This window comes from Sus scrofa, chromosome 7 (assembly GCF_000003025.6).
Source record: "Sus scrofa isolate TJ Tabasco breed Duroc chromosome 7, Sscrofa11.1, whole genome shotgun sequence".
Lineage (NCBI taxonomy): Eukaryota > Metazoa > Chordata > Mammalia > Artiodactyla > Suidae > Sus > Sus scrofa.
Window position 1 is genome coordinate 102,767,064 of NC_010449.5, and position 17,974 is coordinate 102,785,037.

Consider the following 17,974-nt stretch of genomic DNA (forward strand, 5'->3'; position numbering starts at 1 on the left):
TTCGTTAGGAAAAAAAAAAAAAAAAAAAAAAAAAAAAGCAGCTATTTATCCATTTATCAGGTGTGTTAGATGAACACAGTTGTCACCCATAGTGCTCCGTCAGTTTGGTCAAGCCCAAGAGCACTTCTATGGAGCAGTGTTCATTATAATCCCTCTATGTCTTATAGACTATACCTTCTGAGGCTATGATTGTGTTTGGGGCTAAGTTCCCCAGAGGAGAACCCATGAACTCATGCATATTTCTACCGCAATTCCTGCCACTACAGCTCTACTTCAGCCCCCAACACACATACACGTATACATTCACACACTTAACAGGAATGTAATTGGCAAGAAGCCTTGGGATGCCCTTGGCCCCTACTGGAAAGGCATGAAACTAAATCCAGTTCCTTCCTCCTACTCTCAAATTGGTCTTGTCTTGCTGACCTCTTTCCAACCCTAGCTTTCTGTTCTGTTTTTCTACTTTCCCTAAATGCAACTTACTTTAAGCATGTATTAACTCGATTCACATTCCTACAATCAAAAGATAGTAATTACCCATTTGTCAGTCTTAGCCTCTTTTTTCTCTCTCAAATGTCTACTTATGACGTACATCCAGACTGCACGCCCTTTTTATTTTTAAAGAAGCAAAACCAAAAAAAAATTTTTTTAATGAAAATTTTCTTTTTAAAGAAAATGCAAAATTTGTTTTTAATATTGGCTGTCACTGAACGGGGAATCAACAAGCCAGAAAATACAAAGAGAAACAAAGTGTCTCCTAGGAGTTCCCTGATGGCTCAGTGGGTCATGGATCTGGCACTGTCACTGCTGTGGCTCAGGTTACTGCTGTGGCTCAGATTCTATCCCTGGCCTGGGAATTTCTACATGCCTCAGGAGCAGCCAAAAAAAAAAAAGAAAAAAGAAAAGAAAAAAAGTGTCCCCTGACTGCTCTGTCTGTGCCTCCTCAGCGTGTGCATCTGGTTGTTCATCTCTGAAAGTGTGTGAAATACTTTTTTATTTAAATTATTTTTTGTTCTTTGCTCCCTTCTTGTTTGGGAATTGAGTGCTTTTTTGTATTATATATATCTATCTATATATACATATATATATCTCAATGTGTTTCTTTTTAATTGCTAGATCTTTATCTTTAGATTTGGTTTTATCCAAAACTATGACCAAAAAGTTATGAATTGTTTTCTGCAATTTTCCCCACTCCCTCTTTAAATGTGGAGCAACTTCAGCTGCAGATTCCCCACATCCACATCTTTCAAACAAGTCCAGTCTCCTCGCTGAGATCCACATGTACCATGGGTGGCTTGGGGAAGATGATGACATCACTCAGACGGTACCCTTTCTATATAGGGAAGTAATTATTGACCCAGCAAGGGGGCTCCCTATACAGCTTTGTCTCTCAGTCACCTCTGAAGATCTCCAAACACCTCCGCCAACTCTAGATGGGGCTGTGTGGCTGCCGATGAAGTTGTTCAACTTGAATGCATATTATCTAGTCTCCTTGTTTTTGCTTTTAACCTTTTGATCATTATTATGAGTATTATTATTCTTATTACTATTATTTTATGTATTTTGGCAACGTTTAGTAGGGAAAAAAGTTTAACTGTTTGATTATTTGAAAAATCTTTAATGAAATGGTAATGATTTTGGGCGTAATTGCATGTTGAAGAAGTTGCAGCTTAGGGTGTGTGAGATTGTCAGTGTTAGAGTGCTGTTCTTTATTTCTGTAGATGGGCATGTGTAGGCTCATTTGTTTTTGTATATTGCCCATCCCTTCCTTACAGCCAGAAGCTCTAATGCAGCTAGATCACTCCGTGCCGCCCTTACATGGACATGGCGACTCACTTACACATTTACTCCCATCATCTTCATCTCTTGTGTAGTACACTCATAGATACGACCCTACCCTTTCTGCATCTTTCCTTCCCATACCCCTCCTTTCTTTAGCATTGTTCAAATTTATGTGCTGTCATCCATCCCCTAAAAGTCTAAAACTTGTCAAAAAGACAAAAAAATTTTAAAATTAAATATATGTATCCGAGAACCTATAATAATGCAGAAATTCATTCAAAACCCTCTAGATTCATAGATTTTTTTGAAAGGCAAATTATAAAATAAAACAGTTTTTTTTAATTTTTGTAAATCATCGCAAGCAGAATTATTTCAAATTCAAAACGGATGTCCTTTCAAACCCCTCCAAGTAAAAAATTTGTTAAAGTGCAGATTTTTTTTTTCTTTTCATGTTATGTGGTGTGGATGTATGTGTTGTTGCCTCCCTGTATCATCCTCTGTTGTAAAATATTATATTTGAAAAATTAGACATTTTGCTCAAAAGTTTTTAAAGAAATGACAACAAAAAAAAGCAAGTTACAAGAATGTGGCAATTCTATTTGTCCAAGAGCATTCTTACACAACTTTCTTTTGTAAATTTTTCTTTCATGCCAAAAAACATGCGGGCAATTTGTTGATGTAAGTTGACTATAAATTAATAAAGTATGCTTTTTCTTCATTTAAATTATGTTGTCTATACGAAATGATTTCTTTCTTTGTTTTCCCTACAACAGCCTCTATTTTTAATTTGCTTTTACTTTTTTTTCTGTCCTTATATTCTGAATGCCTTGTTGATGTTATTTGCTGTCTTTCCCTCTAGCTTACTTTGGCCCTGAAGTTGATTTTATTTTCTACTATATGATTTTGAAGCCAGTATTAACTATTTTATTTTCATTTGTGTCTCTTCGCTTAATTTTCATTGTTATGTTTTGTGCTGAATTGCTTCTAATAATCAATGTGAATTCTACTCTTGGTGGAAGGGTGTGGGTAAATTGATCCTGCCATCCAAAGGAAGCCTGGCCTCTTTGCCTGAACCAACTTTTAAAGCCTTGAAAATAATGGCAGGCTCTACAGGGGGATATAAAATTGGATACAACCTTCAGGAGGCCTATCCCCCAGAAGAAAATTAACTAACTCCCAGTGCCGTCAGTGGTATTTACATGCTAGTTTAGCTCCTTAGAGAGCATTCTGGGAAATCAGTCCTTTACTGTATTTTCCTTCAGTAAAGGGGAAGCAAGGTACTCTCAAGTGACTATGGTAGAGTTTGGATATCCAGGATTAAAACATCACCATCACCCCAAGCTATAACACCAATTTTACTGAGAATAAAGACATCAAGGATGCTAGGGGTTTACAGTATTGTCCTATGATAACAATGCCTTCCCAGTGTATAGAACTAACCACTGGTGAAAACACACACACAGTAGGCACCCAACTCCTATCCTCTCCCTTTCCTTCTCTCCCTCTCTCTCTCTCACTCCCTTCCTCTCCCCTCCCTCTTTCTCTCTTTCCTTTTCCTTTTCTATTAATAGTTGCCATTTTTTTTTTCTCAAGGATTTAATCAGGTAAGCTTTAAAAGGATCCTAAGATTCTACCAAGAAGAAACATGATGATTTTCACATCTAAAATTTTATTTAGCAAAGGCTTCAGGTAGGTATTGCCATTTTGTGTGACTCTATGGTGAGACTATCCCTTGACCTTAAAGGTATTTGAATCAATGTTACCTTATGCCTCAGGAAACATAAAATCAGCAAGTGCTATACAATTTTTAAATAGAGAGGTTTATTTGCTTCACTTTAGTATTAGCATTATCTGAAACTGTTACAGAAATACCAAACTGAAGGGTGGATAAGGAGTATGTTTCCAACCCAGCAGCTTCAATGAATGGGATTTATCAGCCTTGGTTTATGTGATTTTATATTATTTGACATGTTGGATGACATTTTAGATTTAAAACTAAGAACCTCCTAAATGGAGTGTTATTTTATTGAATTGAATAGAAAGCTTTTATTTTTGTGGAGGATGCTATCCATAATTCAGTTTAGCATAAAGCTAATCATTTATTTTAAATACAAGAACTTGGAATTATTGTAAATCATTCCTCAAACTCTGCATTTAAAATAGCCTTGAGGAGTTCCTGTCGTGGCGCAGTGGTTAACGAATCCGACTAGGAACCATGAGGTTGCGGGTTCGGTCCCTGCCCTTGCTCAGTGGGTTAACGATCTGGCGTTGCCATGAGCTGTGGTGTAGGTTGCAGACACGGCTCGGATCCCACATTGCTGTGGCTCTGGCGTAGGCCGGTGGCTGCGGCTCCGATTGGACCCCTAGCCTGGGTATCTCCACATGCCACGGGAGCGGCCCAAGAAATAGCAAAAAGACAAAATAAAATAAAATAAAATAAAATAAAATAAAATAAAATAAAATAAAATAGTCTTGGAATTCCCATCATGGCTCAGTGGAAACGGATCTGACTAGCATCCATAAGGACGCAGGCTCAGTGGGTTAAGGATCCAGTGTTGCCATGAACTGTGGTGTAGGTCACAGATGCGGCTCAGATCTGTCGTTGCTGTGGCTGTGGTGTAGGCCAGTGGCTATGGCTCTGATTTGACCCCTAGCCTGGGAAACTCCATATGTCACGGGTACAGCCCTAAAAAGACAAAAAAAAAGAAAAATTAAAAATAACAAAATAAAATAGCCTTAATAGGAGTTCCCTGGTGGGCCTAGAAGCTAAGGTTTTAGCATTGCCACTGCTGTGACTCAGGTTAGATCCTTGGCCTGGGAACTTCCACATACCACAAGCGCAGCCAAAGAAACAAAGCAAAATAAAATAGCCTTAGCCTTAATAATCTAGATTCTACATTATTATTTTCTACCTCAGCATGAGGCTACCACATAAAATATGGTCAGAAAAAAGTGATCAAGGATATCACTATTTATAGGCTCAAAATATTAGTAGAAATGATACGAGTAACTAGTATTTTGGAGTAGCAGTAGCCTCAGTGCTAAATACTTAATATGCATTATAAGTAACATTACACGTCTTGTTATCATTTACATTGGTGGCTCCAAGTAGGCTGTGTTATTATTTCCCATTTTACAGAGATTTTAATAAATTTGATCAAACTCATATGCTTAGTAAGCCACAGAGCTGTGATGCTAACCTCAGTCTGAGTGACTTCAGAGGCAAAGCCCTTAATAAGCAGATGAAAAACTCCACTCCTGGTAGACACGCCTTCTTTTACAATGTATAAGGATATCCAAGGATACAGCTCATCTTCCCTGGGCACACAGTGAAAAATAGAATCTGCAGCCTTTCAGAATCAAACCCATTTCAGATCAACTAGGGGGAACATGTCCTAGCTACAAATTCTCTTCTCATCCAAATGTTGACTTAAGTTGAGCCCCTTTGAGACACGAGTTTTTCTGATGTCTTCTTCCCAAAGACCTACCATTTCTGTCCATGGCTATTTCTTCTGAGGATGGATAAAGAGCCATTTCGTGGTTACAAGCGTCTAGCTATTTATGTGTTGAAACTACACACTTCTATGGCAACATCACTAAATGAATACCATTCAATAACTAATTCATGGGGGGGGGGAGATGATTTCTCTCCCTGCTATGTGAATTTCCCAGTAGAGAATTAGAAAATGCAAAGAAGAGAGGACATAAAGAACCTGAATATAAATAAAAGAAATTCAAGGACTTGGAGCATGGTACTCTCTCCCAGGCTCACTCTTCAGTGTCATTGTTTTTCATATTTTTTGGTGATTTCTTCAACTCAAATATTTCCAGAGGCAAAGGTTGGAGCCCTACTGAAATTTCGTGCTGCTCTTCTTGTTTTTTGAGATAACCCACTACATCACCATCACCTACAACATTCTCACAGTTCAGAAGAGTTCTGTTAAATTTTTAATACACTGTCTTTTTCGATGGCAGAGAGCCCCTCTTGCTGAATATCAGCCCTAGACACATGAATTATATATCTATAAATACACTCATAAAGCAAAAAAGCAGGGCAGCCTTCCGGGCTAAAATAGACCTTTTATATGCCTAGTGATCTCTCTGGTTTAAAGAAAAGCACAACCCTGTCAAAAAAGGGTATATATTCCTGATTTAAAATGCTAACTCTAAGAAATACAGATAGTTCTTATTCCAAACCCAAGAAAAATTCTGGGGATGGAATAGGAAATTAGAGTTTTGATGGATTACAGGTTTTGTATAACTCTGCCTGCAACCTCTTATGACTTGAAGCTTGTTGCTTCTGTGAATACTTTTGTAAGCATGGACAGCTGGTGATCACTAACTCCATGGTCTTAGGGCAGTGGGAAAAAAAAAAAAAAAAAGCTGCTCCAACATTTCTGAGGAGAGTCACTTTGGATTAATACACATAAACATAAAATCTTAAATAGCCTTCCACAACCTAAGTCATTTCTAGTAAGGATCTAATAACAGGTGAAATACATCCCTCACCTCTTTATCTCAAATGATGTGTGCCCTGGGTTCCCCAGGACACTAGAGTCATCTTAAATCTTAAAGATGGAATTTGGTATTTAGATTATACACCTCAACTCATGTCCAGGTCCCAGGCACCTTCCACATTTACAGCTGTCTAAAATTTTCCACCTCTTTTCACTATAATTCCCCTTTGTAATACTGACCCCTACATCCCAGTGGACCCCCTTTTAAACTGAAGACAATTCTTCCAGTTCCTTGAAGTGCCAGGAAAGGGGAGCTATAAAAGTTTCCACCACTTCATTGATTAAACACTACAAGGATTTGGTCTCTAGGGTCCTTGGTGGGGGCATCATTTATCATTTGTTATTGCTGCTTCCAAGATGGATAACAAAGTAACAAAGAAAACTGAAGATTAGACATTTTAATGGATTATATTATTTAAACGCTGCATCGCATACCCATTCAGGTTGGAAATAAGGTCTTACCATTCCACTTAGGGGATCTCTAACTTTTTAGAAGCCCTTTGTAAATTAGTAGGCTTTGAGACCCTCTTTCCATCACATTATGAAAGGATGAGTGTTGAAGGTGTTGAATGAGAAGGGACTAGCAAAGGAAAGTGGGAATGATACAACCACAGAAGGTGTTGAATGAGAAGGGACTAGCAAAGGAAAGTGGGAATGATACAACCACAGAATGAGCAGTTTGTAGATTTTTAACAACAAAGACTGTGGAGGCTTTAGCTGGGATTGAAAAGACAGGGAGAGGGGGAAAAAAAAAAACAGGCAATGTAAAGACTCCAGTTGGGTGTCACAGATGGTACACTAAAGTTGCAAATGAATGCCACTCTGTGTTCATGAAGACGGGGATCTTAATCTCACTGAAAGGGACACTAGCATCCTACTTAACAATTTGCGTTTGTATTTAAGTTATTTGTACCAGGACTTTGCCTTCCAACAAATCAGTCATTCCTTGTCCTTTATCCCTGTTTACTCTCTACTTATCATATGTTGGGTTGATTGTTACCATTGCCCTCGGGAACAAAATAGACTCTTGCTATTTATACCAGAAAATAACACACAGGATAAACCTTTGTTCTAGGTGAGATGGGTTAAAAAAAAAAAAAAAAATCCTGTCTTGTTCTCCAGAAGAAGGTAAAATTGTCTCTGAGCGATCGCCAGGGAACCTTTAAACAGATTGCATGGGCCTCCTCACTGCTCTTCTACTCCAACCAACATGGCCTTCTTCCATGCATTGCCTTAAATCTAACACTCAGGGCCTCTATACTAGAAGAATCAGGAGAAAAATTACCTCAGGATTAGTTTTAGCACTGGCTTACCTTTAGGGACTTGTGTACCAAATCCTACTTATAAAAACTAGCAAAAGTGTTTAAATTATGTATTAAGTAAGTTGCAAGATATATGAATTATATATGTTCATAATGTAAGAAATAGGCCCCCTCTTCCAGGAAAGCAAGTCTGAAGCTTTGTCAAATTGGCAAAAATCCGTTTGCTCAATAGTTTCAAACTCTGAGCACTGGAAGAGAAGTTTGGGGTTTAGAGCACAGATGGAAATATCATCTTGAGGTTCTCAGGAAGGTTCTTGTTTTGATCCCCATATGCTAACATTATTTGTAGGCCTGGGACTACCGCACACTGCTCTGTTGTCCTTTCCCTTCCATGCAATACACAATAAATATGTACATTATTGCTGCCCTCCCCAACTCAGTCTCTCTCTTCAGAGAATAAAGGCAGTTCTTCTCAGGTGCTTTGAAGGTATGCAGTAGCTTTCTCTTAGGAGGCTTTTTCTTAGTGTACATGAAACCAAGACAGTTTAGATGTAACAGTTCAGAAAGAAGACTTCAATCATGATATCGGATCAGCATCTTGACCATCTGACTAACCGGGGCAGCAAAACATCATGCCCTCTTTGCTAGAGGATATTTAAAATCAATCGTGAGAAAGATTTAATGAAGAGACATGAACTGTGACTTCTTGAGATTCTTTCCCTGAAAAATAACACTGTAAAGAGACATAGGAGAGACCTTGATTGTCTTACTTACATACATGAACAATAAGCTTGGCCCTACAATTAGGTGGCTAACATCCACTGCAGAATATTTGTGGTGCCCATGATTTGCAGAGCACTATGATTTAGTGAACTATTCTGAACTTCCTTTCCTGACCAAGTCCTAGTATAAATGCAATAACTACAACCTGTGGATAAACTGATAAATATCCACTGCTCTAAGTAAGAGTAACTGATTTTAAAAATCCACTTTGCTCTCTACATTTATGAATCTGAAAGTAAATTTTCAGTAAGTCATGGATGTGTAGACTGGATATTTTTAAACTCTAGTGTCCAGCTTAGCATATATACTGCATATAGCATAAAAGTAATCTATGTATATAATATGAGACCAATGCAAAAAAACAAAGTAAGTTGTTATTTATAGTTAGGGGAATTTCTGGAAAAACACAGTCAAAATGAGTTTGTTAGATGAATACTTTCAAGCTCTTGTAAGTTCCCCTTATTTAGCGTATAGTAAATAAAGACTACCCTTGTTAAATGTGAAACAAAAGATAGTAACAACATTCTAAAGATGAGGTCTTCTCTGTTCCTTGATCATGATCTCAGTGACATGGAGAATAGAAACTGAAGAAGAAAATAAAGAACTGGTAGGGCTCACAGAATAATCACGTGTGTGTGTGTGTTTACAATTTTGATGGTCAATAATTGCAACAGTGTAGTTAAATTTCATCATCCCATAAGCAGATCCTGGAAAAAAAACAAAAACAAACAAACCTATTTGAGTTCTATCTAAATAATTACTTGAGAGTATCTTTAAAAATTTAAGCCCCCTATCTAAGGATTTCAGGTTTTGGTGGCAAGAGGCATTATAATGGGCTCCCAATCGGCTTAGAATGGTTAGGCTACAAGTAGGGAGGCTCCATATGTGAATCCAATTATAATTTCTGAGGTGTAACTTATGAACTACATCATTGAGTATGACTGTGAATTGTCTTTTTCTACAAATGTACTAATTCTGTTTTTCTTTTTCTTTTCAATCCCAGGAGGTGAATTAGTTATCCCTCTTCTTGTAGAAGACCCTTTAGCTACCCCTCCTATTGCTACTCGTGCACCTTCCATTACACTCCCCCCTACCTTTCGCCCCCTCCTCACCATTATTGAGACCACCAAAGATTCCCTGTCCATGACCTCTGAGGCGGGGTTACCTTGCTTGTCGGACCAAGGCAGCGATGGTTGTGATGATGATGGCTTGGTGATATCTGGGTATGGCTCAGGGGAAACCTTTGACTCTAACCTGCCCCCTACTGATGATGAAGATTTTTACACCACCTTCTCCTTGGTAACAGATAAGAGTCTTTCCACTTCAATCTTCGAAGGTGGCTACAAAGCACATGCGCCCAAGTGGGAATCCAAGGACTTTAGACCTAACAAAGTCTCGGAAACTAGTAGGACTACTACCACATCTTTGTCCCCTGAGCTGATCCGCTTCACAGCTTCCTCCTCGTCTGGGATGGTGCCCAAATTGCCAGCTGGCAAAATGAATAACCGTGATCTCAAACCCCAGCCTGATATAGTCTTGCTTCCGTTGCCCACTGCCTATGAGCTAGACAGCACCAAACTGAAGAGCCCACTAATTACTTCCCCCATGTTCCGTAATGTGCCCACAGCAAACCCCACGGAGCCGGGAGTCAGACGGGTTCCGGGGGCCTCAGAGGTGATCCGGGAGTCGAGCAGTACAACAGGGATGGTCGTCGGCATTGTGGCTGCTGCCGCCCTCTGCATCTTGATCCTCCTGTACGCCATGTACAAGTACAGGAACAGGGACGAGGGGTCCTATCAAGTGGATGAGACGCGGAACTACATCAGCAACTCGGCCCAGAGCAACGGCACGCTCATCAAGGAGAAGCAGCAGAGCTCGAAGAGCGGCCACAAGAAACAGAAAAACAAGGACAAAGAGTATTATGTGTAAAAGTGACACCACTAACAATTCGTGAATTTAAATCACAGAATTATTTATATATAAATATATAAATACTCGGAAAATGAGATTTAACAGATGTCAGAACTGTGCTATGAGATGGGGTATACCATGACTGTGGTGGGGAAAATCATTTTTAAAAGAACACACACAAAGGTGTACCTACCTATAAAGTCCAGCCATGGTTGCTTTGATTCAGTCATCGCTCGGAGACAGAAAGATCTTTTCTGCCCTGCTGTATCATAAAGCACACACTTTTGCGCTCTGGAGCAAGCAGATGGCTCCTCCACTTTTGCGGACATGGAAGCTTCCTTCTCTTGAGGACCTTTCACCCGAGGTAGAAGACTTCATGGCTTACTTGTTCCATAGCTCCAAGTGAGTCTGTAATGATGTTTGTGAACCTTGACTGTAATAATGTCTTTTTTTTTTCTTTTGGTTTAATTATGTAAAAAACAAAAACAAAAAAAAAAGAAAAAAGTTAAAAACAAAAACAAACAAACAAAAAACCCCACCCTTATCTGGTTCTGGCCAGTGTGTGTGTAACTTTTCAAGATCTGAGGGGAAAAATGGCTTTTGGGTTTTTGTTTATTTTTTTGAGAATAACTGGACATAAGAAGAAGAAAAAAATTCTCAGAAAACAAAAGTAAGAGAGACTATTGCCATATGAACTCAAAAGCTACCATGGTGTTCACTCTACATATCAGGTTGTGGTGTTTTAGAATCTGTTTGTTTCCTGTATGATGCTTTGCTGAACACATAGCAAAATCATGTGATGGATGATAATATTGATTTGAAAAGCTGGTCCCTCAAGATCGAATTCCAGAATTTGCTACCCAAACCCTGAGCAGATGGGGTTAGGGCTGGTTTTATCAGAATTATTGGCTTTACTTAACAATGTCATTCCTGTCCATGAGCTCAGCCAAATTGTGGTAAAGGAGAAAGCCCCACAGACTAAAAACAGAGCCTTTCCTAGGGAAAGGGAAGGGGGGGTGGGCTGGATCTCTGGCTGAAATGCATGCAAATATAAAAGACAAGACAATACGAGAATCTGTTAAAGAGTCGAAACAGACAATAGGGGAGTTCAACATGTGATGGAACCACAAAAAGGTCACACAAGCCAAACATGGCATGACAGAGTGCAAAATTCATAGTTCTTCCCCCACCCCCAACATGATAATGTTTTTCACAGTGATTTAATTTTGTAGCCTGACATTTATGGATAACTCTGTCCTTCCATTTGCTCACATCTCCCTTCATCCCTCTTTTCTAAAAATAAATAAATAATAAATTAATAAAGCTGCTGTGACACACAAAAAAATGGAATTTAATAGTATAATATATATAAATAAATATATATATATACAGATATATTTATCATGGTATGTTTGATGGGATGACTGAAACAGGGAAACTGTTAAAATCTTGAAGTGGAATGAGAATGTTGTTTTAAAAGAAAATAACAAAACAACAAAAAAGTTAAACCTTAAAATGTGAAGAAAGTGTGAGTTTTAGTTTTGTCACAGTTAACTGTGTCAAAGAGAATAAAAAAAAAATCTTCTCAGATTTTGTTTACATATTTTACTACATTTTTGCTGGTATAATTCCTTAGCCACCTGTGTACATACTGCTTTGAGAACTGTTCTTTCCTTTCTGTTTGTTTGCTTCGGTTTGTTTGGTTTATGTTCCAGTTGTCTTTTTTGAAAAGAGGAAACAATGTACAGAAAAACAATAAACTGGTTGTGTGGCCATAGCTATCCCAAAAGCAAGAGACAAAGCGAGACAAATATTCACACAAAAATGAAATGTGTCCTCTGGAGGGTCAGATATATACAATTTCTTTTGTACAGATGAAAATCAATCAGCTGTTTAGATTTAGAAATACACTCTTGCTGGTCTTTGTAAGTTGCATGAATATTTGACTTTGAAAAAATAAAGACGTGGGGCAAAAAGCGCAATCTAAACAATGGTAGTCTTTACTAATGTACATGGAAAGAGGTGTTCCTCATTATCTGATATTTCAATGTGTTAAGAGTTTTGGATTTTTTTGTTGTCCTTGAAAAAGACAGGATGATAAAGAGATATCAAAGCACGATTTTAGATAACCTAAATGGCCCAACCTATATGAAGTTGATTATATCTCGATGTCTGTAAGAGATTGCTGTTCTTGGAGTCTTGAGGTCTTGTGAACTGATTTCCTGCTTTCTTTCTTTACATTTTCTATTTGAGCAAACATCCATTTGTTATATTCCTTTTAGTGTAAGTTTCTATTTGGACAATTTTATGGGAACATGTGCATTCTGTATGTGAGCTTTTATCATATTCCTGTTGTTTTATGAGCAGACTCTTAAGGAATTTATTTTATGACGTTGTGAAGTTACTGCTTTTTCTTTTTCCTTTTCTCTTTTGTTTCATATTTGCATTTTCGTTCGAGGATATGCTTAGCAATAAAATGTTCTTCCCAAAATCTTGTATGATGATGCATTTTTATTTTCCAAACATTGAATAAAAGATCTTGCACTGAGGCTAATATGTCATATCGTATTAAAAGCTAAGTAGGCTAGGACCACATTCATGTGAAATAAAATATTATAACCAGTTGCTAATTTATATAAAGTTATCAAAAGTGACATAACTGGGGGCTAAACAATTATTTTCTGTCAGCTGAGGCTTTATTATTTAGATAGCTATGATAGGGTAACTGGGAGGAAAAAAAACCCGTTTTTCAACAGGTAAGATGGCAGAAACATTGTATTCTGGGAAAAAAATTATTGGATAGTCTCTTTTTTAAAGTGCTTGGCAACTTTTAAGTATTTGCTGCAAGTCAAGAGACTTTCAATGTTTTCTAGAGTCATGTTCATGTTCAAAGCATTCAAAAGCTTAGATGACTTCTTTCTAAGCCTCGCACAAAATTGACATTTTATAGCAAAATCACTAAATCCAAAGCCGAAATCTGAATGAGTGCTTATGTTTTAACAGCTTCTTTCTAGATTTTCAGATTATAAAATTCTACAAACATTCATTCTAGCTGGACACCTTTCTCATATTTCCAGTGTCCTTGATATGCTGGTTCCTTAAGCACATGCTTAGTTGGCCAATTGGATAATCCATCGTGATACTCTACAGCTTTCACCATGGTCTAGAAATGTGGGTTACTGAACACCTGTACTCCAGCCATATGTTGGTTACCAGTTTTTAAAGAGTTAGGATTAAAAACAAATATAATGGAGTTCCCTGGTGGCTCAGCAGGTTTAGGATCCAGCATTGTTATTGCTGTGGCACAGGTTTGATCCTTGGCCTAGGAACTAACGCAGCCAAAAAACCCCCACAAATTTAATTAACCCTGTTCCTTCAGATTTCATTAGTGAGATGGTTATGCTTTTAACTATCCTGGAAATGGAAAAAAATGAGGTTCAGTGATGTCAAACTATGAGAAGTTCCTTTTCTGATTCCTATCTCAGATAATTTACATAAAGTAATCATTTATCAATGCCCTTAATGGACCAGGTACTAAGTTAAATGTTTTGGCTTATATAATCTGTTTAATCTCTTAAAGATGAGGAAGCAGAGACACAAAGAGCTTAAGGACAACTTGGCTGTTACATTTCTAATCATGTTACAGGTCACACCTTGCTGACTTGAAGATCAGTGGAATGCTGTGAAAAGGCTATAGGCACTGAGGCCAGAGTTGGTTTGCAACCCACCTGGACTAGTCACCATGTATGGGCACTTTCACAATCTCTCCGAAATCTGACTTCCTCATCTGGAAAATGTAACACTTCAAAGACCTTAACTAATGGTAAAAAATGGTATAGTTTGGGTAAAAAAATGAAACAATATAAAGTGTTTTAATTGTGATTGAATCAGAGTACGGGCTCAACAAGTTTACTCTCCTTCACTTGAGATTTGTACTGGTCACTGTACAAGAGCTGCCTTTGAGAATTAGAAATTCTATGATAAATTTTTTACTAAAAAAGATTTATTAGTAATTGTCAAGAATTGTTGCCAACTCATGACTTGGATTTACTAGCTATAAATTACAAAACTAGGATTTTCCTAGTCATATACTTTGACTACAATTACAACAGCAACTATGCATGACATTGATATCTGGTAGCATGTCTGTCTGTTGGTGCATTTTAAGCAAGTCGCCAAAAGCTGGGGTAAGTAAAGGAAGTACGGATTTGAGAAATTGTTAGACTTGCCAGAGAGTTTCCAGATGATGTTTAATGTGGTAGATTCATCAAGATCTGAATGGCATTTGCTCTGATATGTTGGTGAAAATCCAGGAACAGAAATAATTTTTCACTGTCTCCATGAAGAAGTGTTGAGACTATGCCATCCCTTTCCAATGTGTTTAACTTTGGCTGTGGGCTTTGGAATCAGAAAAGCTTAGTTCAAATCTTGGCTCTGAAACTTGGGTCTATCTCTGCCTAGCTGTGAAACCTTGAGTAAAGTGTGCAGTGACTCTAACTTCACCCATGAAATTAGTGCCCTCCTCTTAGTGCTCGTCTGTGATTAAGTGAGCTAATGTGTGTCCAAGTGCCTGGTTATAAGCACAGTGGCCACTCATAGCCTTCAAACAAGGATGGCTAAATTGCTTTTTTATTCATCTACTATCTTGAAAAAAATAATCCACAATTCTCTCTAAAAGTCTATAGAAGATACATATAAGAGAGCCACAGAGCAATCATTTTATTTCTGTGACCTAATATTATAATTGTTTTTTATTCCCCTTAAAGTTGAAATCACATTAATTTATTGATTCTTTGAGCTTTCCTGGAGTCTTCCACCAGAAATGTGCACACCCCTATTAAACGCTTTACCTCAACTCCTTTAAGTAGAAGGACCATAGAAAGGTTCAAACAGCAAACCATTCTTTACCTCAAAGGACAGTCTTCTATGCTTCCTAAATCACAGAGTAACCATTGCCTTAGACACACCTTCAAAATGCTATATTAGCTTCCCCTCGGTAAACTTTCTGAATATCACTATTTAACATGTAATCCGAGAACCACTTTAAGCATTTATTCTTTGGATAATTTAACATTTACTGAACATTTACGTGCCAGCCCACCTACTATGGGCTATTGTTACTTTGTTTCAATAAAAGCAAAAAATGGATATGGGGATTTTAAGCCTTTTTACCTATTATATACATCCATACAGGCCCAGGTTCTCTTCACCCATACACAAGAGGAAATTTGATTTTTCTCCAAAAATATCCAAAGCCTGTATTTGTGCCAGATGAACTGAAATCCTGATACTGTTTGAGATCAGTTTGATCATGAGTGTATTTATTAGGTGTTATTAAGTGATTACTATGTCAAATTGAAGGAGTTGAGTTTATAGTCTACTAGGGGTTGCACAAACAATCTATCAAAAAAGTACAAACTAAGTTTTTTGGGGATACAGAAGAAGTTATTTAAGGTAAAGATTCATAGAGAAGGTGACATATTAGATAATCCTTGAAAAATTGATAGGCTGAGATAGGGCTGCATGCCATTCCAAGCAAAGAATTGAAGTACAAGCAAGTAGGATCAAAACCAGAATGGATAACAGATTGTATAAAGTATACCTTTACACAGTGAAAGATATGGCTCAGAGGGTTTTGGAAATTTGTCAATGAAAGGGAAGAGAAAGATGGGAGAATGTCTTAAGATGTTCTCAAGGTCAAGGGCTAGCTTGTTATTGAGTGAGAAATCACAGGAAGAAAAAGGCAATAACTGATATACTCTCAGAGAAAGTGAAAGATCATTGGAGATTATGTTTCCAGAGAGAGGTGTTACTCTGAACAGAGATGGGGTAAGTAAGTTGTTTTTCTGATATAGCAATAAAGAAGGAGAAAATGGAAAGAGAAACCGATCTATTGCAGTGGAGGTGATGTATTGCAGTGGAGGGAGTGCAGAAATTGAGACAGCTTGGAGTTCCCGTCGTGGCGCAGTGGTTAACGAATCCGACTAGGAACCATGAGGTTGCGGGTTCGGTCCCTGCCCTTGCTCAGTGGCTTAAGGATCCGGCGTTGCCGTGAGCTGTGGTGTAGTTGCAGACGCGGCTCGGATCTTGCGTTGCTGTGGCTGTGGCTCTGGCGTAGGCCGGTGGCTACAGCTCCGATTGGACCCCTAGCCTGGGAACCTCCGTATGCCGCGGGAGCAGCCCAAGAAATAGCAAAAAGACCAAAAAAAAAAAAAAAAAAAAAAGAAATTGAGACCGCTGTCATCAGAGAATTTCAATATTCTAAGTAAAGCAAAGGCAAATTTGTGTACCTAACAGTGAGGCTGTGAGCACATGGTAGAAGTCTACTGACAACCTGATAGAAAGGCAGCTAATCAAAGTGTTAGTAAGAGGTTGGCTGTCTTTATCTGGCATTAATAGTAATACTTTATATTTTGCAATATTTCTTTTTCGTTTTATGACTTGAAATCCAAATTTAGAGCTCTTTCACTTAGATAATGTCACTAGAGAGAAACAAGGTATTTTATGCTCCCCCTGACCCACCCCTCCCAGAGCATTTGGAGCTAAGGAAGAGGATGATAAGCAGTATGAGTCAACTCATGGTTCCATAACAAAACGTCCTAGGCTGGGTGGATTAAACAACAGAAATTTATTTCCCACAGTTATAAAAGCTGGAAGTCCCAGATCAAGATCCAGCAGTGTTTGTTTTCTGGTGAAGGCCCTCTTCCTGCCTTATAGATGGCTACCTTCTCACTCTGTCCTCAAATGACCTTTCTTCTGTGCATGTGCAAGAAAGAGAAAAGAGATCTCTTCCTCTCTTATAAGGCCCAGTCTTATCAGATCATGTCCCCACCATATGATCTCATTTAACTTGACCTCCTAAATAGTCACAGTGGGGGGTAAGGACTTCATATCAGAAACACGGCGAGTGGGGGACACATTTCAGTGCATCAGAGATGGTCATGGTGTTGGGGATTGTAAGATGAAAAATTTCAAAGCTCAGAAGAGTCAAGGAATCCAGAAGCAGTGGTAGTCTTATTGGCATGACTACATATGATAGGTAGAAGAGCAAGTAAATCCTGGGAGCACTGAACCACAGAGCAGGATTGATCATAGGAATAGGGACCAGGATTTGGAAGCAGTATTAGGGTTGAACGAGATGCTTTAGAAGAGGGAAACAACTTACGGGAATTCAGACCCAAATTTGGAGATGTGTTAAATGAATAGCATGAACTTCAAGAGGCCATGAACTGTTTGTGGCTAGAAACAGGGGTTCTAGAGTCAGAATGTCATGGCACGTATTCTGATGGTATAACAACTTTGGATATATTACTTAGTCTCAGAGTTCCCATTGTGGCTAAGTGGTTACAAACCAGACTAGCAGCCCTGAGGAAGCAGGTTGGATTCTGTGGGTTTAAGGATCTTGCATTGTTGTGGCTGTGGCATAGGCTGGCAGCTGCAGCTCCGGTTCAGTTCCTAGCCTGGGAACCTTCATATACTGCATGTGCAGCCCTAAAAAAAAAAAAAAAAAAAAAAAAAAAAAATTACTTCATCTACCTAAGGCTCAGCTTCCATACTTATAAAAGGAAATTATAATATTACCTACCATGTAGGTTTGTCAGGAAAGATTAAATAAACTACTACATGGAAAAATGCTTAGCCTATGCCTGGCACATAATAAACCTTAATAAAACTTGGTTATTATTACAACTTGGCCTGGTTACATGACTCAGGCAGAAT

General features: G+C 38.2%; 1 protein-coding gene across 35 annotated transcripts in view; it reads left to right on the forward strand.

The window, feature by feature from the left end:
* The window catches only part of NRXN3 (neurexin 3), a 1,647,030-nt gene extending 1,634,284 nt beyond the window's left edge, over positions 1 to 12,746 (forward strand). For 17 of the 35 annotated variants that reach the window (XM_021099958.1, XM_021099970.1, XM_021099964.1 and 14 more), the window contains one exon: positions 9,348 to 12,746. In XM_021099958.1, coding sequence (XP_020955617.1) covers positions 9,348 to 10,273 — 926 coding nt within the window. In that variant the 3' untranslated portion in view covers positions 10,274 to 12,746. Of the gene's footprint in view, positions 1 to 1,775; positions 2,354 to 9,347 lie in introns of those variants that run through there. The other 18 variants (XM_021099981.1, XM_021099986.1, XM_021099982.1 and 15 more) reach the window with 3 other exon arrangements.